Source organism: Adiantum capillus-veneris, chromosome 7 (assembly GCF_014529385.1).
Source record: "Adiantum capillus-veneris isolate H3 chromosome 7, ASM1452938v2, whole genome shotgun sequence".
Classification (NCBI taxonomy): domain Eukaryota; kingdom Viridiplantae; phylum Streptophyta; class Polypodiopsida; order Polypodiales; family Pteridaceae; genus Adiantum; species Adiantum capillus-veneris.
In genome coordinates, this window is record NC_140937.1 from 85,855,729 (window position 1) to 85,879,081 (window position 23,353).

A 23,353-nucleotide genomic window follows, 5' to 3' on the forward strand; every position below is an offset into this window, starting at 1 on the left:
GGCTGACGAAGAGTCCCTTCCAGGATTCCGGATGTTGTTGGCGATCTCCCTCGACGCCATACAGTTCGGTACCAGTACCTCACTTTGAAAAGGAGGGGATGTCACGTGACACATCCCAACCCTATGTGTCCGTGGACAAGCTACACCACATCAGGGTTCAGTCAGTTTAGATTAGCAGTGATCTGGCACTTTTGTGAGTCTATTCGTAGACTGTGCATGCCCAGTCACTTAGCATAGATGCATATCCTCCGGTTGCGCACAGCATGATCATCGGAATTCCCATCAGAATCCATTAGCATCAGTTAGGGGAATTTTCCAGTGCATTTAGCCTATTTTCCTATTTATTGGTTATTTTCACTTATTATTTTTAAGTGACTTTCCAACAAAAGTAGGTAAGGCAATTTGGCTAAGTCAATATATAAGCAAACCAAAGTTCACACTTTCTGGCAGAAGAGGCAGCAGGAGCACCTTGCTCAACAGGCAACATCTCAGCAAAACCTTGGTGGATTCCCTCCAAGCAAGATCCCAAGCCTTGGCGTTTTCTCCAAGCAACAGATTCCTATCCCTAGCGCTTTCAATAGCATTCATCGCCGGAAAGCCAAGCCCTTGGCGTTTTTGCACCAGATCGTCGCCTGAAAGACCATCACACGCCTGGCGTTTTTCACATGCCCAGCGTTTTTGGAAATGCAAGATCAGCTAGCGTTTTGGATTTCAGCAATAGAAAAAGTAGCAGATTCAGACCACAAGAAGTAGCAGATTCAGCCCCGTAAAGATCATCAGTTTCCAGCCATGAAGAACCTCAGTTATCAGCCCTAAAACGCAGATCTGCAGCAGTCAGAAACGCAGATTTTCAGCCTATGGAATAGCAGCAGATCAGCCCCAAGTTGGTTGCAGATGTTCCCCCATTTTCAACCATAAAAACGCAGCCAAAACAGTCATTTTCAGCCACCGAAACAGTCCCGAAAATCAGCAGATAGAAGACCTCAGATTTCAGCCACGAAGTCGTTGTCGTCGTCATCGGCATAGTCCCATTGCATTAGTCCATTGCATTCGCATTGTACACCTTTGTGCAATCAAGTTAGACCACTCTCGGCGACGAGAGTGGGGCCTTCGGAGGAGGGTTTTACAAACCCCTCGGTGTTGTATCTCTTAACTCTCCTTCTCTCAGTCTCACTCACTTGCATGGACAATATCCTCTCACTTTGTTCGTGACCACATCACTCTACAAGACGGAAAGCTCTCTCTTTCCCCAAGGACTAAAAGGAACCTTGAGCAATAAAGATCACTAATCTTGAGAAAATACAACATTCATTCCGCTGCACCTAACAGAGATAGAGAGAGAAGAGAAATACGACACCAAGGACAACGTAAAACCCTCCTCCCAAGGCCTCACTCTCGTTAGCGAGAGTGGTCTACGATTGATTGCACAAACTGGTACAAAGTGGATGCATGTGACTGATGCAAGTCTAGGCTAGGTCGATGGCGACGACGGGGATGACGAGACTGACATTGTGGCTGAAATCTGATGCTCTTTTCTGCTGTCCAAAAACGCCGCTGGCTGTATTTTCTACTGCTGAAAACGCCAAGGAAAAACGCTGGTTTGCTGGTCTTTATCTCTGAAATTCTACTGCTGTCGTGAGGCTGAAATGGCTATGGAAAGAGGGCGACAAAGGCCTGCTGAAAACGCCCAAGGGCTGAGATCTGTGGCGACAAAGGCTTGGATGAAAAACGCTAGGCTTGAGGAGTCTTCTAGCGATGCTGCTATGATGAAAAACGCTACTGATGAGAGGCTACGACGAGGGTAGCTGATGCTGAAAACGCCAAGGATTGAAGTTCTCTGGTGCTAGTTGCTTGCTGATGAAAACGCTACGTATGGGGGATCGCGTGCTGTGAAGGAATTGCCCAAGGGGTGGGAGTCTTGCTGAGAGAGGGGGAACTTGCTGCCGAGGGCCTTTGTTCTCCTTGCTCATCTGCCAAATAGTGCTAGCCTTGGTTTGCTTATATATTATCTTACCCAATTTGCCCTACTGAGTTCCCAACAAAAGTTACTTAAAATAATAAGCGAAAAATGTCAAAAATAGGAAAAATACATTGGAAAATTCCCCTGAAGGATTCTGATGAATTCTGATGGGAATGCTTATGATCATGCTGTGTGCAAGTAGAGGATATGCATCTACACTAAGTGCCTGGGCATGCACGGTCTGCAAACAGACTCACAAAAGTGCCATAACACTTCTAATCTAGATTGATTGGAGTGACCGAACCCTTGTTATGAAGTAGCTTGTCCACGGACACATAGGGTTGGATGTGTCATGTGACATTCGGTATTTCTTTTTGTATTAATCAGTGTTCAAAGTACAAGAGTGGTTGGGTCTCACTCTCAGACTCTGCGTCCAGATGTTTTGCAGAGTGGGAGCCCAAACCACGTATTTATCTGGTTACAAGGGTTGCCAAAAGCAGAGCCCCAAAAGCTTAAAATAAAGCAAAGGTTCTTTTCTCTCACAAGCTCTCTCTCTTGAGCTTTCAATAAAGCAAAGTTTCTTTCTCTCTTATTCAATAAAGCAAAGTGATTTAGTTTGTTTGTTTGTTTGTTTTTGTTTTTCTCTTCTTTTCGTGCGTCCCTTGCTTTTATAGTTTTATGAGTGCTTTATTCCCTCTTATAATTCGTGAGTTCAGACTATTCTGAACTTATGAAGGTATATATTTCTCTCTCTCTCTCTCTCTCTCTCTCTCTCTCTCTCTCTCTCTCTCTCTCTCTCTCTCTCTCTCTATGATAATTGCGTAGAGAAAAGCAAAGCTTCCGCAATTTCCGAAAATCTGCCGTAATTGGCACCGCAAAAAGCGAGATTCTGCCGTACTGTGCCACGTCATCACGGGTCTCCCTACTGCCCTTTTAGGTTTTGGGTTAGGGTTAGGATTTTTGGCAGGTTTTAGGGTTTGCAGGTTTTAGGGTTAGGGTTTCCAGAATTAGGGTTTCAGCAGCAGTTAGGGTTAGGGTTTCCAGAATGCTCTCGGGCAACCACGTCATCACTTTGTGACATACCCCCCACTTGAAAGCATTGTAATCGCCCTCGATTACGCCTGCAAAACAGACATAGGCCATAAACCGTCTTAGTAGACATTGACTGTTAGTCCTACGTACTAGGAACACACATCTAGCACATGTACCAATCGACAGTCACATCACACGACATCACAGGACATCACTAGACATCACAGGATATCACATGACATTCAACATTCATTCGGATCTTAGACCATGATTTATTGGTAATGTAGCTATCACATCTAGATGCAGTCGGGACCTCATCGATGTTCGATTGACTAACCCCTATTGCAACCATGTCTATTCGAGATCAAGTAGACCAAAATGCTGCAGTCATTTCGTCTATCAATTCCTGCACTTAAAAAGAAGTCAAGAACAAATCAGTATCATATTCAGGAATTCCATTTCATAAAGTCATACAACAGAATACTGTCAGCTTTCAGTATCCTTGAAGCTCAAAGAGACATCAGTGACTCTAGTATCAAAATCAATGCATCTATTGACAAAGGAGCGGAGTAACTCCCCTCTTGTGCATCCCACTGCACCAGATCTCCGGCCAAGCTGAATTTTGGGTTCCATTTGGAGTAGACTATGCTAAACCAAAAGCCTCAAGGTAAAGTTTCACAATCTGAGGAGTATCTGCTAGGTCCTCCTCCTCCATCCACTTCGCATCCAATGCAGGATAGTTCTTGAACTTAACCAAGAACCGCCTTCGGACTTTACCTTTATTCTTTGTATCCTTGTGTGCCAAAATCTGTTAAGGAACAAGGATCTCCTCGTTTTCTTCCACTTCCGGTTGCTCATCAGTAGCCTCATCATCAGGCACATCACCTTTAAAAGGTTTCAAGAGACTCACATGAAATGCATTGTGAATCCTTTAAGTGTCAGGCAGTTTTAGTCGGAAGGAGACATCATTTATCTTTTCAAAGATCTGGAGAGGTCCGCAGTATCGCATTCTAAGCTTTGGAAAAAGCCTCTCCTTTCCCTTTTTCTTTCTCAGGTGTGCCTTCTCAAAACGTAAGAGCACCCAATCATCCTCCTTCAATTTCAAGTCGCGACGATGGCGATCCGCTGCCTTTTTCTGTCGTTCTTGATATTTTTGCAAAGCCTCGTGAACCTTGGTAAAAGCCGTATCTAAGTCTCGCGTATATTCATCTGCTTCAAAAATTTTATTTTTCGTGCTTAGGAAGGGTGGAACCTTCGCAGCACCTTCAACAATCTCAAATGGCGCCTTCCCCGTCGAAGAGTGAATCGTGTTATTGTAGGCAAATTCAACCAAAGGTAGGTACTTTTCCCATTGAGTCTTCTGATCCGATATATAAGACTTCAATAAATCTAAAACCACTGAGTTGGCAATCTCAGATTGCCCGTCAGTCTGCGGGTGGATGATGACGAGAACTGCAACCGCGTGCCAATGTTCTCCCAAATTGCCTTCCAAAACAAACTCGTAAATTTGGGGTCCATGTCGAAGACAATTGTCTCAGACATGCCATGTAATCTGAAATCTGGGCCACAAACAGTCTCGCTAAGTGATCCGGCTTGACTTTTTTCTTCACTGGAATGAAATGAGCCTGTTTGCTAAATCTGTCAATAACAGTCCAGATACCATTGTGACCACTTTGTGTTCTCAGGTACCATTGTGACCACTTTGTGTTCTCAGGAGATCAAAAATGAAATCCATTGCAATACTTTCCCAGGGGCGGGTGGGTATGGGTAAAGGCTGTAACAATCCCTGTGCTTTATGCCTGTCAAACTTGACCTTCTGGCATACTAAGCAACTGCGCACAAATTCTTCCACATCCTTTTTGAGTCTCGGCCAAAAGAAGTATCTCTCTACCCCTTTCATGGTGGTAGCAATGCCGCGGTGACCCGTAAAAGGTGGACAATGGCATTCAATCATAACCTTTTCTCAACGGCCGTGTAACGCACAACATGGTTTTTCTCATCAAGTAGCCATCCCGAATGGAATATCCCGCTACTGCCTCCCCATCCCGTATTTGTGTGAAAACGTCTGCAAAATCTATATCTGTGGCATACTGGTCGACCATATCCTCGAAGCTCCTATGATGTATCGGGAAATAGCCAGAACCAACGGCTTCCGAGACAAAGCATCTGCCACCACATTCTTCTGTCGCTGCACATGGACAGTCTGGAAATGAAACTATGACAAGATGTTCGCCCACCGCATCTGCTTTTCCGAAAGCTACTTGTGTGACAAGAAGTAGTGCAAACTCTGATGGTCTATAAAGACATTAAAATCCGCTCCGAGTAGGTAATGCGGCTACTGAGTAAGAGCATGGATTACGGCCAAAAGCTCTTTCTCATAAATCTGTGCTGTCATCTCCGACCTTGAGAACAATCGGCTCTCGTAAGCAATGACATGGCCTTCTTGCATTAAGACCGCACCCAGACTACGACCACAAGCATCACAATATACTTCAAATGACTTTTGCAAGTCTGGCAAAGTCAAAACTGGTCCTGTAGTCAATTTCTCTTTCAATGTCTGAAAGGCACCTCTGTGGGTCCCCACGAGAAAGGGACTCCTTTCTGTGTCAAGATATGCAAAGGGGAAGCAACCTCTGCAAACTTTCGAATGAACCGCCTTTAGTACGAACATAGTCCCAAGAAGCTTCTAACTTCACGGACATTCTTCAAATCGGGCCAATCACGGATAGTCTCTATCTTGGCCGGATCTATTTGCACTCCCGCTGCTGAGACAATGTGTCCCAAAAAGTGTATCTCTGGTAGGAAAAAATCACTTTTCTTTGCATTAATCACTAACTTGTGATCTTGTAATGCCTGAAAGATCTGAAGCAGATGATCTCTGTGTTCTGCCTCATTCTTGGAGAAAACAATGATATCATCAAAGAAAGTGCCAACAAATAGCTTGTACTCTCGAAAAATCCTGTCCATCATAATAACCCAAAAGTCGTTCGAAAGGCTGTCTTGTAGACGTCTCCCGGCGCTATTCTGATTTGATGATATCCACTCTTCAAATCAATCCTGCTAAAGCACGAGGATCCCTGTAATCTGTCGAGTATATCATCAATCCTAGGAATCGGAAATCTGTTCTTGATGGTGATTTTGTTGAGAGCTCTATAACCGATGCACATTCTCCAAGATCCGTCTTTCTTCAAAACCAATGATACTTGAGAGCAATACGGTGAAGTACTAGGCTAGACAAGACCCTTTTCCAAGAGGTCTTTCACTTCGTTCATAATCTCTTCATTCTGTGCTCGGCTCACATGGTAAGGTGGCCGGTTTGGTGGTGTGCTTCCAGGTATCAGATCAATGATATGATCTTCAGGACGAGGAGGTGGTAACACGCCTGGTAGGCCCTCTGAGAAGCAGTCGGTGTGAGAGTGGAGAAAATCTTGGCGTTCTTTATCAAGTTTAGACATATTTGTCCTATCCTTATCACTCAATTCTTTCATAAAGATCGAGTAAACAAACAAATTGGATTTCATTAATTTAGAAATGGCCGAAGCAGATACAATAGGGACAAACCCGTCCTTCAGTTTAATGTCAAGTACAATGGTTCTGCCCTTCTCTGTAGTCAATGTCGCTTTCCTCGCCCGATAATCGACCAGGGCGTTGTTCTTGTGATACTAGGGAATCCCCAAGAGAACATCACAACCTTCCAAAGGCATTATGAAAAAGTCCTCATGCCCCAAATACCCCTGACAATGCAACCGAAGTTTGCCAATGACAGGTGTAATGGCTACGTCCCTGCCTGGTGCCGCTAGAACAGCCTCCGCAAGTGGTCTCATCCGATCGGGAGTGATCTCGAGCCGTGCCGCGAATTCTGGTGAAGTGAAGTTGGCCTTGTCTCCTCCATCAAAGAAGATCAGGGCCTCTTGGTCTTTCACTTTGCCCCAAGCTCGGCAAAGTTCTGTACTCTCGTCCATGGTGTTGGGATCGGTATTCACATAATCTGGAACCAGTCCTGTTTTCATCTTGCCTTTTCTTCCACGTTCCTTAGCTGCTCTCGAACTCTCAGGCCTTTCGTCGTCCTTGTCATTCTGTTCTTTTTGTGCCTTTTTAGGGCACTTCGCGGAGATATGTCCACGTCCAAAGCACCTGATGAAGCGAGCTATGTTAGGTGCAGCGGAATGAATGTTTGCGCTTTGCTCAAGATAAGTGCTCCGAACTGTGCTCAAGGTTCCTTTGTTCTTATGGAAGGGAGAGCCTTCCGTTCTTAATGAGAGAATGCTATGATCACAAACAAAGTGAATGGACACTGTGCGTGCAAGTGTATGAGATTGAGAGATAGAGAGAGAAGAGAGATACGACACCAGAGACGTTGTAAAACCCTCCTCAGAAGGCCCCACTCTCGTCGGTGAGAGTGGTCTACTTATGATTGCACAATCTGGTACAAATGGTATGCATGAGACTGATGCAAGTCTAAGCTATGTCGGCGATGACGACGGTGATGACGAGACCGACCTAAGGGCTGAAATCTGTAATCTTTCTACTGTTGTCCAAAAACACTATGGGCTGAAACCTGCGACTAGTCCAAAAGCGCTGATTTGGGGGCTGTTTTCTGTGGTTCTTTGACGCGGGCTGAATCTGCTACTTCTTTAGGGCTGAATTTGCAAGTCTTTCATTGCTGAAAAACGCTGCAGGCTGAGATATTCTGGCGGTGCAGATCTGATGCAAAAGCGCAAGGCTGATGATGCTTCCAAAAACGCTAGGCGCTGTGGGGTGCTGCGGGAAGATCTGGTGCAAAAACACCAAGGGGCTGGGCTTGCTGGCAATGGTGCATCTGCTGAAAACGCTATGAGATGTTGAAGATGGAAACGCTAGGGGAGGTTCTTCTGGCTTGGAGGGAATCCACCAAGGGTCTTGTTGGAGAAGTTGCTTGTTGAGCTTGGCTCCTGTTGCCTCTTCTGCCATTTAGTGCTAACTTTGGTTTGCTTATATTATTTCTTACCCAAATTGCTCTACCTACTTTTGTTGGAAAGTCACTTAAATTAATAAGTGAAAAATGCCAAAAATAGGTAAAATAGGCTAAATGCACCGGAAAATTCTCCTGATGGAATCTGATAGATTCTAGTGGGAATACTGATGATCATGTTGTGTGCAACCAGAGGATATGCATCTATACTAAGTGACTGGGCATGCACGGTCTACGAATAGACTCACAGAAGTGCCAGATCACTTCTAATCTAGACTGACTGGACTGACTGAACCCTGATCATGCTGTAGCTTGTCCACGGACACATAGGGTTGGATGTGTCACGTGACATTCGTACATCCTTCTTTTCTGGGTTGCTCTTTCTCTTTCTACTTTCATTCGCTGAAGTCTGTTCGGCTCGTTGTGTCATGACCTCATCGGTGGGGTAGGTCAGATTGCCAGAGTGAATGGCAAAGCCCCGTTTCGCATGACTCATCAACTCCTGAATAGAAGCCGACTTCTGTTCCAAGCAGTGATTTCGGATCTCTGTAGGTAGACCCAAGGTAAACCGCTCAATCTGTTCTCTGAACGAGATCTTCTTGAATGAAGAGGCGGGTAGAAAAGAGCTCTAGAATCTCTCGCAATAAGCATCCACTGTATCTCTCTTGGTCATCCGAAGATGGTTCCAAGCAGCTCGTATATCACGTTCATACTCTTGAGTCAACCAAGAAGAAATAAAAAGCTTCTTAAATTTTAGCCATTTTGACTGGCGCAGTCTTGTTTAAAAGAAGCGTGGACCACTAAGTTTGAGCATTTCCCTTAAAATAAGAGGCAGCTCTCCGAATCTTGGAGTGCTCTGAGTAGCGTCCTCCCGCGAAAGCGATGTCAAACTGCTGTATAAAAGACAAAGCCTTCGAAGCATCTTTATATTCTGAAAAAGTGTCAAATTTGATCGACTGTCCACCTTCCTTAAACTCTCGGACTTTCTTGCTTTTATCTTCCAGAAAGTCATATTGGTTGGCTTTATAAAAATTCTTCTTGTTCGCATAAAAGTTGCCATCATCAGAGTCTGAACTGTCTGTAGACGAGTCCTCTGTAGAACTATCACTCACTGGGCGAGATTTAGACTTCTTTGCCTTTTTTTTGCTCTTTCCGAAGTGTTGTTTCTTGCTTCGCTTTTTGCCTTTTCTGTCTTCTTTGCTCGAAGCCGAAGAGCTAGAAGAATTGTCAGAAGAAGAACTGGGTACTCCTTCAAATCGAACACGCTTCTTCTGTTTCTTTGCCTTAGCAAATGTCGACTGACGACCCAAATATCCCGGGAAGTCAGTGCCTTTCTTCTGCTTTTTGCCATGCTTTTTAGCTTTGTTTTGCGCGTCAAAAAGCTGAGCAATCCGTGCATCAACCACCTCTTCTAACTCCTCCTCTGAATATTCCTTGTGAGCAGAAGGTTTCTTGAGAGCAGGTTTCGGGGGTGGTGGTGTGGTTTTCTGCCACTGCTCGTGCACTTCCTGAAAAGAAGTCTTGCTCATATATTTTGCCAATTTTGGGTCCTTCTCAAAATTGAGCATCATCTTTGTTGCATCGCCGATCAATTGACTACGCTTCATCTCTCGTTACTCCGCCTGAGTAGGCCAAAGCGGGCCATACTCTCTGCCGGAATCTTCGTTGTGATCCCTTCCCGCATCTGCGGATGCAGAGGGAGTCGATTGATCCTTGCATAAAGCCATAGGTGCCGCGGAAAAAAAATTGGGATCGGATTTCCCGTAGAAGAGAAATCGGCCGTGCTCTGATACCACTGTAACAGACTTGGACACTCCAAGTCAAGAATCAATCACGACAGCACCAAATAACCACTTCAAAACATTCCACAATTCACAATAGATTTGCATTGGCCCGGCGGAGTTCCGTGCCTAGAGATATTGGCCCCAAAGACTGGCACCCCTTTCGGTATTTCTTTTTGTATTAATCAATGTTCAAAAGTACAAGAGTGGTTGGGTCTCACTCTCAGACTCTGCGTCCAAATGCTTTGCAGAGTGGGAGCCCAAACCACGTATTTATCTGTTTACAAGGGTTGCCAAAAGCAGAGCCCCAAAAGCTTAAAATAAAGCAAAGGTTCTTTTCTCTCACAAGCTCTCTCTCTTGAGCTTTCAAAATAAAGCAAAGTTTCTCTCTCTCTCTCTCTCTCTCTCTCTCTCTCTCTCTCTCTCTCTCTCTCTCTCTCTCTCTCTCTCATAATTGTGTAGAGAAAAGCAAAGCTGCCGCAATTTCCGAAAATCTGCCGTAATCGGCGCGGCAAAAAAGCGGGATTCTGCCGTACGGTGCCACGTCATCACGGGTTCTCCTTGCTGCCCTTTTAGGGTTAGGGTTTCTGGCAGGTTTTAGGTTTGCAGGTTTTAGGGTTAGGGTTTCCAGAATTAGGGTTTCAGAAGCAGTTAGGGTTAGGGTTTCCATAATGCTCTCGGGCAGCCACGTCATCACTTTGTGATAGAGTGTGCCAGCGCTGGGGGAGAGGGAGCAAATCTGGCTGTCGCTTGTCATTTTGTGATTTTTATAATTATCAGATTATTGGTTTGTCCACACTTTATTAAATTTGGGGCGGTCGGGCTAATTTGGGGTTGGCCGGCCACTTAAAACCTTTGGCTGATGTTTTAAAAAAAATGATGCATTGTGGATTGCTTACGTAAAAACAAAAGACCAGTGAAAAGTTCAGCCAGCACTGAATTCAGCCCAACGCTTCAGTCCAGCGATTTCAGCAATTCAGCAATTTCAGCGATTTGCACAAGGCAGATCACGGGGGCAAGGGGTGTGGCGTGAGTGAAAGGGGTGCCCGTGCCCTTTCATGAAGAGGGGCGCCCGTTGATGTGCAGCAGCCACCGAAAGGCAAGGGCAGCCAGCGTGCAATTCAGCCCAGCAAAGCATGCGCCAAGGGTGCGAGCACGAAGGGGTACGCCATCGGGAAGGGGCGCGAACACGAAAGGTTCAATTCAGCCCTTCGGGTTGTGTGGGGAAGGGTGCCGCGAAGGGGCACATCGCCTTGGGAAAAGGTGCGAGCAAGGGAGAGTTGGGTGGCCTTCTGCCGGGTCAGTGCCCTTTCGCATGAAAGGGTGCACGAAGTTCTCCGGGTACGCCGCGCACACACATCTTTGTTTTGTCTTTCTTATAGGATTGGAACAGAAAAAAATTTCAAGTTATCTCATGCTCGTTTGTGTGTGTGTGTACCACCTTTCTTTTGCTTCCATGCAACTCCGGGAAGGGGGTAGAGTATAGCGGCGAGGGTGAGAGGCTCACAACTTCGGGTTCTGGGAAAAAAATTTGCTATGATACCACTGTAAGAATTCTAGTTACTAATTCTTAATTATCCTTAATTAAGTACTTAAACTCATGATTAAGACTTAAGAAACTTGAACTGAACTCAGAAACAAGACTTAGAAGACTCTCTGTTTGGTTGATTGAATGAGTGCCTAAAATTGAGTACAATAGGCTCCTTATATAGGAGACGAAGAGACAAATGAAAAGACACGTCTCTTGGTGAAGAGACATGACTTTAGACGTAAAGACACATCCTTTCGGTGAAGAGCTGCAGCCATTGGGCGAAGAGTCGCACCCGTAGAGCGAAGGGGTGTGACCAGTCGTCGAAGGAGTGTGGCTTTTGGCGAAGAGACATGTCTTTTGGGCGAAGGGGTGTGACCATCCAAGCGTAGGGGTCTTCCTTGGCATGGCACTTCGCGTATTTGCAACTAGGAGTAGATGTAATACTGCAACATAGTCACAATTGTGACATTGTTGATTTTGCTAGTCTTTATTTAAAGTCTTGGTGAATACATATATAAATGTATGAAGTACTCTCAGTTTTAGGCTTTGTGAAAAAAAGTACGAATTTTCATGTACCTAAAAACTCAATCCATTCTGTACTACGCACCTTACGTACCGAACACTACGTACCTAACTACCTTGGAGGAGCCTAGTCACTTTGCTACAGATTGTCCACAAAGAAGAAGACAAGCTGATTCGAGTAACAAAGAGGATAGGAAAGGAAAGAAGCCCAAACCCACGGCAAGTCTAGTGCCAGATATGGTGGGTGATAGGCCAAGTTCAGATACCAGTGAGTTATGTAGAGCGCGGAGTAAAGACAGAGACCGGACAACACTTATCTTCTTTGATACAGGTGCTAAAGCAAACTTTATCTCACCAGAATTGGCCATCAAGTTGGGCATCAAAGTTGAAGAGATGGGGTACACAGCAAAGGGAGGGTTGGCATGTCCAGGCCATTCCGAGCGTGTTACGCCTATCATTGGAAAGCTGCGTCTGCATATTCAGTCATATGTGGACACAGAGGAATTTTTCATCATGCCACTGGAAGGGTGCGATGCGCTGTTGGGAATCCCGTGGATGTTCCGTATACATGGAGTGTTGGATGTCTTCAACAAGAAGATCACCCTTCAGCATAGGGGCAAAACTCACATATTGGATGTAAAGCTTAAAGGGGAGTGTAACCGGCCTGTACAATCCAAAAAGGGCGGTAGACTTTACTTCAAACCTTGATTTAGCTTTCACCCATTATTAGTCGTCTATTATACCTGCGCTATAGTGACACAAGAGAGGGGGATGGAATACCTGTATGAGAAGACCGACACCAGATTGGCCCCTAACTTAGGCGCCCCTTTCGGTATTTCTTTACTCTTACAAAGAGGGAATAAATGCTGTGGAACCCTACAAGCTGCCCCGCACAAACTTGGCTGAATTTCAACTGTTCCGGCCTGATTTTGGCAGCATAACTGTACTAGGACCCTTCACAGTCAGTATTCCCACGCATTGACTGACTTTCCCGACGCATACGGGCACTTTGCAAAACCTGGCGAGAATCTTCAGCACGCTGAATTCTCTGTTTTCAGCCCTGAAAACGCGCCAGATCACCTGTACAGCGGTCCCCTTGCGTCCCCGAATCTCCTAGGGGTATTAGGGTCCGTTTAGGGCCAAAACCCTAAGCCTGCAAAAATACACAGCAGGCTGTAATTTACTGTTTCGGGCTCCGTTTCGCGTGCCGGTCGCATCCGTAGCAAGTCCTCGAGCTCCCGCACGTGTAGGGCTACTTGCCCTTTGAATCGGACGAGATTTTTGGCGTGAAACCTCTCCGAATTCACCTGTACTTGCGGGGGAATTAGTCGCTAGCTAATCCAGTACCTGTGCAAGAGGCTCTTGCCTCGGCAATCGCGCATGAACCCACACAACTGTACATTGGTCAAATGAAGAGCCCACTAGAGGGGCATAACATACTGCCAAAGGGGAGAGAGAGGGCAGTGCGTAGCGTGCAGGGCATCACTCCTGGCACCGCACTGTGCATAAGAGGGAAAGCAAGCACTCCATAGCTCTTAACCTGTGACAAATCTGAAAATGAGGCTCCCCCCCTCCTAAATTCAGCGCCACTTCTTGTTGCATGAGGCAAGTGCACCAGAAGGTGCCACTTGGCACATTTATAAGCATTTTCCCGTTTCGGGGTTGCCGTCTAAAAATATCACAACCTGTTGCCCAGTTGACTTCACAGCAGAGTAAGAAAATGTTCCCCTTGTCATTCCGGAGGTAATGATGTCAACACATTTTCAGGTCCCAAAATAGCAGTTCCCTAAATTTTAGGAGATGCTGCCATTGTATCTTTCTAGGTCATCCGACCCTCTTTGTACACTGCGGCCACATCCAGAACTGAAATGTAGCCTCTGTAGCAAAGGATTCCACTTTGGCTAGTCAATGACCCCACTTGGCTAACCATAGTCCTTGTCCAACCTTAGTGCTCTCTTGCCCTCAGGCCTGGACTCCCTCTGGACAGTTCCACAGTAGCTATGCAATGCAGGGCAGTTAGATTTCTCGAGGGGTGTTTCCAAAAAGTGAAAGTAAATAGATAATAAGAAAGAAATCAACAAAAAGGATAGATAGTAGTCACACGCTGGTGACATACTGTCGACCAGGCTCCTAGTCAACATTGATGTATTCAACACCTGTCGACACATGTACGACACATACATGCTCATTGTCAACCCTGGTGTATTCAACACCTCGTCAACTCATGTATTGCCTGCGTGTGAACCCTGTCCCAATGACATAGTGGTAGCTTCGCACTCTGCCATTGCTTTGAGTCACTAACTTTCCAATGACAAAATGGTAGCTGCACATTTTGCCACTATCTTATAGTACACGTTGGATCCCGTAACACTTTCGAGCATACCCAAACCGACAGTTTAAGAATGCAGTTACACATGTACTCTTCAATAGAAGCAATCACTGTATCCTTGACAAACTGACAAGAAATACTCACTTCTATAGCACTAACCAAACTTTTGGACATTCCATAAGAGCAATTGCCAAACTGACAATCTGTACAGGGACCAAGATCTCGTCAAGTTCCTCGACTTCCGGCTGATCTTCAGTTGGCATATCTTCTGGCACATCACCCACATAGGGTCTGAGAAGACTCACATGAAACGCATTGTGAATCTTCCAACTGTCAGGAAATTTCAGCCTATATGCAACATCATTGATTATGTCGCACACTTGAAAAGGCCCATAGTAACGCATGCTGAGCTTTGGAAACAGTCTTTCCTTGCCCTTCATCTTCTTTAACCTTACCTTTTCAAAGTGTAAAAGCACCCAATCACCAAGTGAATATACCACTTCACGACTGTGACGATCAGCTGCTTTCTTTTGTTTTGCCTGAGTCCTTTCGAAGGCCACTTTGACCTTCTTGTACATTTCATCCATGTCTTGAACATATTTATCTGCTTCAAATATCTTGTCCTTTGTATGCAGTATGGGAGGAACTTTCTTGCCACCTTCAACTATCTCAAAGGGTGCCTTGCCAGTTGATGAATGCACTGTATTATTGTATGCATACTCCACCAATGGCAAATACTGCTCCCACTTTCCTTTATGCTCTGACACATAACACTTCAGCAGATCTAGGATAGTAGAATTTGCCTCTTCTGACTGCCCATCTGTTTGAGGATGAAATGACGAAGAGAATTTGAGCGTGGTGCCCATATTCTCAAACAAGCCTCTCCAGAACAAACTTGTCATGCGTGGATCACGGTCGCTAACAATCGACTGTGGCATGCCATGATACTTGAGAATATTGCTCATAAACAAGCGTGCCATTTGATCTGGCTTTATCTTCTTCCTGACAGGAATAAAATGAGCCTGTTTGCTGAATCTGCAAATAATGGTCCAAATACCATCGTTACCTGTCTGCGTTCTCGGAAGATCAAAGATAAAATCCATAGCAATACTTTCCCATGGTTTATCTGGAATAGGTAGTGGTTGCAATAACCCTGGTGCCTTTTGCTTGTCAAACTTGACCTTTTGGCATATTAGGCATTCTCGCACAAAGGCATCCACATCCCTTCTCAATGTAGGCCAATAGAAGAATGTCTCAACCGCTTTTACTAGTAGCATCGATACCACGATGCCCTGCATACGGTGGGACATGACTCTCTTCCATAACTTTGCGTCGCAATGGCTTTGTGACACACAATCTGCCATGCATCATCATGAACCCGTCTTTAAGAAGATAGTGTTCATGACGTTGTCCATCCATTAGTTGCTCGAAGACCCTTGCAAAATCTTCATCATTTGCATCTTGTTCTGTCATATCATCAAGTTCATGATGATAAGGAATCGACACAGCTGAAATTTGTGGCTTCCTTGACAAGGCATCAGCCACAACGTTCTTCTTGCCTTCCACATGCACAATCTGAAAATGGAACATGGACAAGATATTTGCCCATCGCATATGCTTCTCAGATAACTTTGTTTGTGTCAAGAAGTATCGCAAGGATTGATGATCCGTTTGGACAACGAAATCTGCACCTAGCAGGTAGTGTTTCCAACTTAAGAGCGCATGAATCACAGCCAGTAACTCTTTCTCATAGACCTGCATGGTCATCTCTGGCCCTTGCAAAATTCTGCTCTCATAGGCTACTACCTTGCCATCTTGCATTAGCACTGCACCAATGCTACTACCGCAGGCATCACACTGGACCACAAATGACTTCCTAAGATCTGGCAACACAATGACTGGATCCGAAGTCATCTTTTCCTTTAGTCATCTGTCTGTGGTGGTCTTGAGGACTCACCCACTTCATGTGTCTGTTGACCCTGTGAAGAGGAAACCTCTTCAGTCACATCATCTGGTCTGTCAGCCATAATTGCAATTCCCTGTGTCTGGTCTATGATCCCCTGTGTCTTCAAGCCCAATATGACCAAGGCTCACTTCTATGGGAAAAAGTGATTTAATCCCGTCGATGGAACCATGAAACCGGCCTGTACAATCCAAAAAGGACGGTAGACTTTACTTCAAACCTTGATTTAGCTTTCACCCATTATTAGTCGTCTATTATACCTGCGCTATAGTGACACAAGAGAGGGGAATGGGATACAGATGCTAGAATGCACCTGTATGAGAAGACCAACACCAGATTGGCCCCTAACTTAGGCGCCCCTTTCGGTATTTCTTTATTCTTACAAAGAGGGAATAAATGTTGTGGATCCCTACAAGCTGCCCCGCACAAACTTGGCTGAATTTCAACTGTTCCGGCCTGATTTTGGCAGCATAACTGTACTAGGACCCTTCATAGTCAGTATTCCCACGCATTGACTGACTTTCCCGACGCATACGGGCACTTTGCAAAACCTGGTGAGAATCTGCAGCACGCTGAATTCTCTGTTTTCAGCCCTGAAAATGCGCCAGATCACCTGTACAGCGGTCCCCTTGCGTCCCCGAACCTCCTGGGGGTATTAGGGTCCGTTTAGGGCCAAAACCCTAAACCTGCAAAAATACACAGCAGGCTGTAATTTACTGTTTCGGGCTCCGTTTTGCGTGCCGGTCGCATCCGTAGCAAGTCCTCGAGCTCCCGCACGTGTAGGGCTACTTGCCCTTTGAATCGGACGAGATTTTTGGCGTGAAACCTCTCCGAATTCACCTGTACCTACGGGGGAATTAGCCGCTAGCTAATCCGGTACCTGTGCAAGAGGCTCTTGCCTCGGCAATCGCGCATGAACCCACACAATTGTACATTGGTCAAATGAAGAGCCCACTAGAGGGGCATAACATACTGCCAAAGGGGAGAGAGAGGGCAGTGCGTAGCGTGCAAGGCATCACTCCTGGCACCGCACTGTGCATAAGAGGGAAAGCAAGCACTCCATAGCTCTTAACCTGTGGCAAATCTGAAAATGAGGCTCCCCCCCTCCTAAATTTAGCGCCACTTCTTGTTGCATGAGGCAAGTGCACCAGAAGGTGCCACTTGGCACATTTATAAGCATTTTCCCGTTTTGAGGTTGCCGTCTAAAAATATCCCAACCTGTTGCCCAGTTGACTTCACAGCAGAGTAAGAAAATGTTCCCCTTGTCATTCCGGAGGTAATGACGTCAACACATTTTCAGGTCCCAAAATAGCAGTTCCCTAAATTTTAGGAGATGCTGCCATTGTATCTTTCTAGGTCATCCGACCCTCTTTGTACACTGCGGCCACATCCAAAACTGAAATGTAGCCTCTGTAGCAAAGGATTCCACTTTGGCTAGTCAATGACCCCACTTGGCTAACCATAGTCCTTGTCCAACCTTAGTGCTCTCTTGCCCTCAGGCCTGGACTCCCTCTGGACAGTTCCACACTAGCTATGCAATGCAGGGCAGTTAGATTTCCCGAGGGGTGTTTCCAAAAAGTGAAAGTAAATAGATAATAAGAAAGAAATCAACAAAAAGGATAGATAGTAGTCACACGCTGGTGACAGGGAGTCTGTCCCTATTGTATCTGCTTCGGCTATCACTTCTGTAATTAAGAATCATCTTTTTGCGTACTTGATTTTTGCACGTTATGTTTCAGATAATTGTCAGTCAAATTTATCTGTGTTAGATAAAGAAAGGTTGACATTTTTGCGAGAGTTTAATGAGTGTTTTTCTGACTCATTACCGTCTCGGTTGCCGCCGGAGAGGTTGGAGGATCATGCGATAGATTTGGTGCCAGGTTGTAGCCCACCAAATAGGCCTCCCTACGGGGTCAATGTGGCTCAGTAGAAAGATTATAGGCCAAGTAGAGGAGCATCTAGAGAAAGGGCTGATTCAACCTAGTTCTTTCCCTTTTGCTCCCGAGTGCTTCTAGTGCAAAAGAAGGATGGCTCTTGGCGCATGTGTATTGATTACTGTGTGTTGAATAAGAATACCATCAAGAACTGGTTTCCTGTCCCAAGGATTCATGATATTCTTGACCAACTAGAGGGTGCTGCAATTTTCAGCAGGATAGACCTTAAGAGTGGGTACCATCAGATTCGTATCAGGCCAGAGGATGTGTTCAAGACGGTGTTTAGGACGACATTTGGTCTGTATGAGTTCTTAGTGATGGCGTTCGGTCTTACAAATGCTCCTGCTACGTTAATAGGATGATGGATCAAATCTTCCGCCCACATCAAAAGTTTTTCTTTTTTTTTTTCCTAGAAAGAGATCCTTCTATTAGTTAATGAAACTACCCATAGGGCTACAACTACCTCTACAAGAGAGGGCTACAACAATCACGATGGGGAGACTCTCCCAATGAAAAAACAGCATATGTACAATGAGGCTAAATCAAGAGATGGGAGGAGGGAAAAGCCACACAGGTGGACGGTAGTGCCATCTGAGCACACCCTGGACCATGGTGAAAAAAGGCTCGGGCGCCAGAGTCGAAGGAAAGTCTCTCTGCGCTCCTGCATGCGATTAGAGTTGCCCTGGAGTCTCTCGAATTGTCCTCTGAGAGTATGGATCAGCTCTAGCCAAAAATCTCGAACAGTCTCTGCTGGTGGTACAAGGCGAGCCTCGAAGATGCGGAAGCAGCGGGCCCGCCAGATGAATCACTGAGTGTCAGGCCACAGATGAGCTCCCAACACTCCTCTCACTGCACCAGTCATGTGGAGTAAGCTCTGTAGCAGGCTGGAGTGTAGGTCGATCCCCCTGCATCACTATCATCTAGCTGGTGGAGGATAGCTCAAACTGAAGTGCCGGGCCCGTGAGAGTGGACCAAGCAGTTGCCCCCAAGTGTACTGTCGAGCTGTGGAAAGAGATGGCATCAACCGAAGAACACGAAGCCAAACCTGTTGTGCCAAAGGGCAGTCCCAAAGACAGTGATGTTGACTTTCCACAAGATAGTCACAAGCTGCACATGCTGCCGAGAGACCACTATGTACAAGCCAGCTCCCAACTGCTATAGCTCGGTGTGCAACCAGCCACTGGAACAAAGTGACTCGCCTTGGGTGTCTGGAGTCCCACAACCTCTCCCACATCAAAAGTTTTTTGGCACATTCTTTGACGACATGATGGTAAGGCTTTGGCCTCTCAACCTAATTGATGCACCAAGGGCAAGAGCCCTAGCAACGTGAACACCAGGTGAGCACAAGGTGTCCCTCTAGAGTGTGACCCCATGGGAGATTTGAACCCACAACCCCTAGGTTGAGAGGCCAGAGCCTTACCGTTAGACCAACTCTTTGGGGACACCTCAAGGATGGTTTTATGACGATTCATGGCAGATTATGTATCACTAGGCCATTGCGACATAAGGTTATGGTAGAAAGCCATGTCCCACCGTGTGCAGGGCGTTGTGAAATAGATGCGATAGTAAAAGTGGTCGAGACGAGGAGAGATGTGGATGCCTTTGTGCGAGCATGCGTGATTTGCCAAAAGGTCAAGTTTGACAGGCAAAAGGCACCAGGGTTATTACAGCCATTGTCTATTCCAGATAAATCATGGGAAAGCAGTGCTATGGATTTTATCTTTGACCTTCCAAGAACCCCAACAGGGAACAATGGTATATGGACCGTTATTTGCAGGTTCAGCAAGTAGGCCCATTTTTTTTATGTCAGGAAGAAGATTAAATCTGACGAGATGGCACGGTTGTTTATGTACAATGTTTTCAAGTACCATGGTATGCCACAATCTATTGTTAGTGATCGTGATCCTCGTATGACGAGCCTGTTTTGGAGAGGCTTGTTTGAAAACATGGGCACCACGCTCAAGTTTTCATCCTCATTTCATCCACAAACTGATGGATAATCAGAAGAGGCTAATTCTACTGTCTTAGATTCTGATGAAATGTTATGTGTCAGATAATAAGGGCGAGTGGGAACAGTATTGGTCACGGGGACGGCACGGATAAGAATAGACTGAACAGACTTTTAGCACTTTAACAATACCTGAACTGAAAGAGAGAGAGAGAGAGCACACGCAACACGGAGTGGGGGAATTCCACCCTAGAGAGTACTGCCCCAAACCTTGGCGCCCCTTTCGGTATATCTTTATGTTACTTGAACTCAGTACCATGCGGGTACTCACGCTCTGCACCTTCACCAAGAAGAGTGCTAGAGAATGAGCCCTCTGCACATATTTAAAGGCCCTTGGCCTAGAAAAGCGATTACATGAAAAGCATTCAAACTCAAAAGCATTGGGTCCAAAAGCACTGCACCCAAAAAGCTGCCAGTGCGTTTTACGAAAATCCGTACAGGCTGTCACGTCATCACAGTCAACGCAAATTGCGAAATTTTGTACTGTTTGCCACGTTAGGAGTCCAACGTAGATTGTGGAAATCCGTACAACTGCCACATCATCAACTTTGACGCAAGAAATTGTGTGCGTGCTGATCCTGCTTTATTTTGAGTCACTTGGGCCCCATCGAACTGGGTCCCATAAGTTGGTGGGAACTTCTTCTGCTTCTTCTTCTATTGTTGCTGCTCCTTAGGGTTTTGGCTTCTCGACCGGGATCTAAAGGTTGGCTCCGTGCTTCAGTGACTTGACACGTCAATAGTTTGTGATATCTCCCCTTCTTGAAAGAAAGTAATCGTCCACGATTACAACATATCTGCAAAACAACTCAGGTTAGCTCAAAAATTTTCGAGGGACATTCCGAGAGACAATCAGTTTTCTCATTCCAAATTGGAGCTCTTGATTTCCTAGGTCGTTGGCTTCCCAGAAGAATCTTATCCAATAAGGAGTCTCATTCCAAATTGGAACTCTTGATATCTTGGGTCGTTGACTTCCCAGAAGTATCTCATCCAATAAGGAATGTTCAATGGGTGGCACATCACAATGCAACACAAATGCTCACATATGCATGTTACAATACATAGAAATATAAAGTCGCCGATGAACACTCCCCCCGCAAATAACCATCTTCGTCTGGGCCATGAGCTGTTCAACAAATCCCTCATCACTCCTCCCGCAAATAACCTAAAAAGGTCTGGGCCATGAGATATAGAGGCCTTTTATAACCAAACGCCCCCCAAACCGTAGCCTGTGTCATTGGAGGTGCTGTTCCTGCATCCACCCGACGCTGTTTTCGCTGGACCCCATACATTTGTATGTACGAATTCCAATACATGCCTACTTACATGCTTATTAGGGAAAGGATGCTTTGGCTTGCCTTTCAAATTGACAGGCTTTACAAATTTTATGTATTTCAGCAACTTCAAATGCTGACAAACCTAAAAACGTCTCCTTAGTTTGCATTGTCTTCAATTGTTGTGAATTCACATGACCAATTCGCTCTATGCCAGATTTCCATATCTGCAACAACTCCTACACCTTATGCAAACATGGTAACATTCACCTTAGGCACATTTACATCTAAAGTAAACCTTCTGCCCACTTTATTTCCCTGAAACACAAAGCTTGACATGGTGAGCAATAGTTCAAAATCCTATGCTCCAAACATAAAACAATGAGACAATTTCCAACAGTTGATTGCACCTTAGTTTGCTCTTACACCTGCAATTACACACCCACAGTGAGCAAAATATAAGGTTGCCCACCTTCAGGCAATGGTACGTAGCTTTTGCTGGCATCTTTGTGATCCTCTGTAGGAAATCATGTTTGGACAGATCCATGAGACTAGCTAGGACCCTACATAACCTGCTTTGCATAATTGATTTTACAAGGCGGAGTCTGATGCATTGGTGGCTTTGGCATGTAGCCTAGGACTAGCATGAGACCTTGTTATGGTCATGTACTTGCTATGTGGTGTGCAAGCATGTGCATGTTATGTTCATTTCGTCTTTGCAGGTATTTTTGTACTGATTTTTGGATTTCGAGGTCCCTATTTTGAATTTTCTGGGGATAGATTTCATTTTAGGACTACTATTTGATCCCATACAACCCTCATTATCACGAACTCTATGATTATGAGAAATGACCACAAGGAAACCAAGACTATCCACCAAAAACATACTTGAGACATTACTATTTACAAATTGGCTGAACAAGCTAAAGACATTACAATCAACTAATTGGCTAAACACTTGTTTATATTTATGAGAATACTCTCTTTTCTGATGTTGATATTACATAGGGTTGTGTAATGTGTGTAACATGTTTATAGGTCCATGGTCGCTCGAGAATGTCAAGTCGTCAACTTGTGGTGGGTACAACAGCTGAGGTATGTTGCCACACTTAACACTCCCGTCATTGTTTTACAAAGTTGAAAGATTGAAAATGTATATTGAGATGTATTTGCAAACCATTGTATATGTGTGCTTGCCATTTCTTTGTGTGTGATATCATAGCATCCACTTAAGTTTGAGAACTATGACACTGTGATCTTGGCAAAAGGATGGGCCATTGTTCCACCTTGATTTTGTGTAGACATGCAAACGTGAGCCAAGAAAGCACAAGCTTTTGGTGCTCAAAGACTTGGGAGAGCGATGACTCTTTTTTAAAGAGTAAAGACATGTTTATGTGCCAGAAAGGCAAAAACTTGGGATTAGTGTTGGCAAAAAGAGAAGAAGTAAAGAGAGAACCTAAGTGTTGCGATTCTTTAGGGGTCTTGCAAGGAAGGAGTGTAAGTGCAGAGAGGAGCTACAAATTTGATATTTTGGCCAGGAAGGAGTGTAAGAGCTACACATTTGATATTTTGCCCAGACATTTTTGCTTTTTGTTTGTTATTTTGTGCGTGTGCACACGAGCCCGTGTGTTTAAGAGAATGCTAGGCTTCTACCTTTCATAATACATAATGATGAAATTGGCATTACAAAACACAGCCATAGCCAAATATCAAGATACAATCATGGGTCAAAAAAACCCTTAAGATGTTGAGGGATTATACAGCTGAGGGGGAACCTAGGGATCAGTATGAGACAAAAAATACATGTAAAAGGGGCAAAGGAGGAAGCTGAGACACGAAGACCAGCAGAAGAAACTTTGAAGTACTGCAACCTGTGGAGCTTCCCAGACTGACCAATGGCCAAACCATCAGGGCACATCGTGGGCTAAACCCCCTTCCAAAACTTGAAGAGCAGCCAATATTGAAGAATCTTGAGAGAGGCAAAGAGAAACAATCTTCCACCATTGCCAGAGGGACCATCCCTAGCAGAATAAACAGGGCTATGATACTCCTGCAAACTGCAAAAGCAAAA

General features: G+C 45.2%; 1 protein-coding gene across 1 annotated transcript in view; it reads left to right on the forward strand.

Annotated features, from left to right (window-relative positions):
- Positions 1-23,353, forward strand: part of LOC147454156 (uncharacterized) — a 71,916-nt gene that overhangs the window by 39,612 nt on the left and 8,951 nt on the right. The window contains exon 5 of the mRNA XM_086516182.1: positions 22,321-22,377. Within this exon, the coding sequence (XP_086372308.1) occupies positions 22,321-22,377 (57 nt within the window). The remainder of the gene's footprint in view (positions 1-22,320; positions 22,378-23,353) is intronic.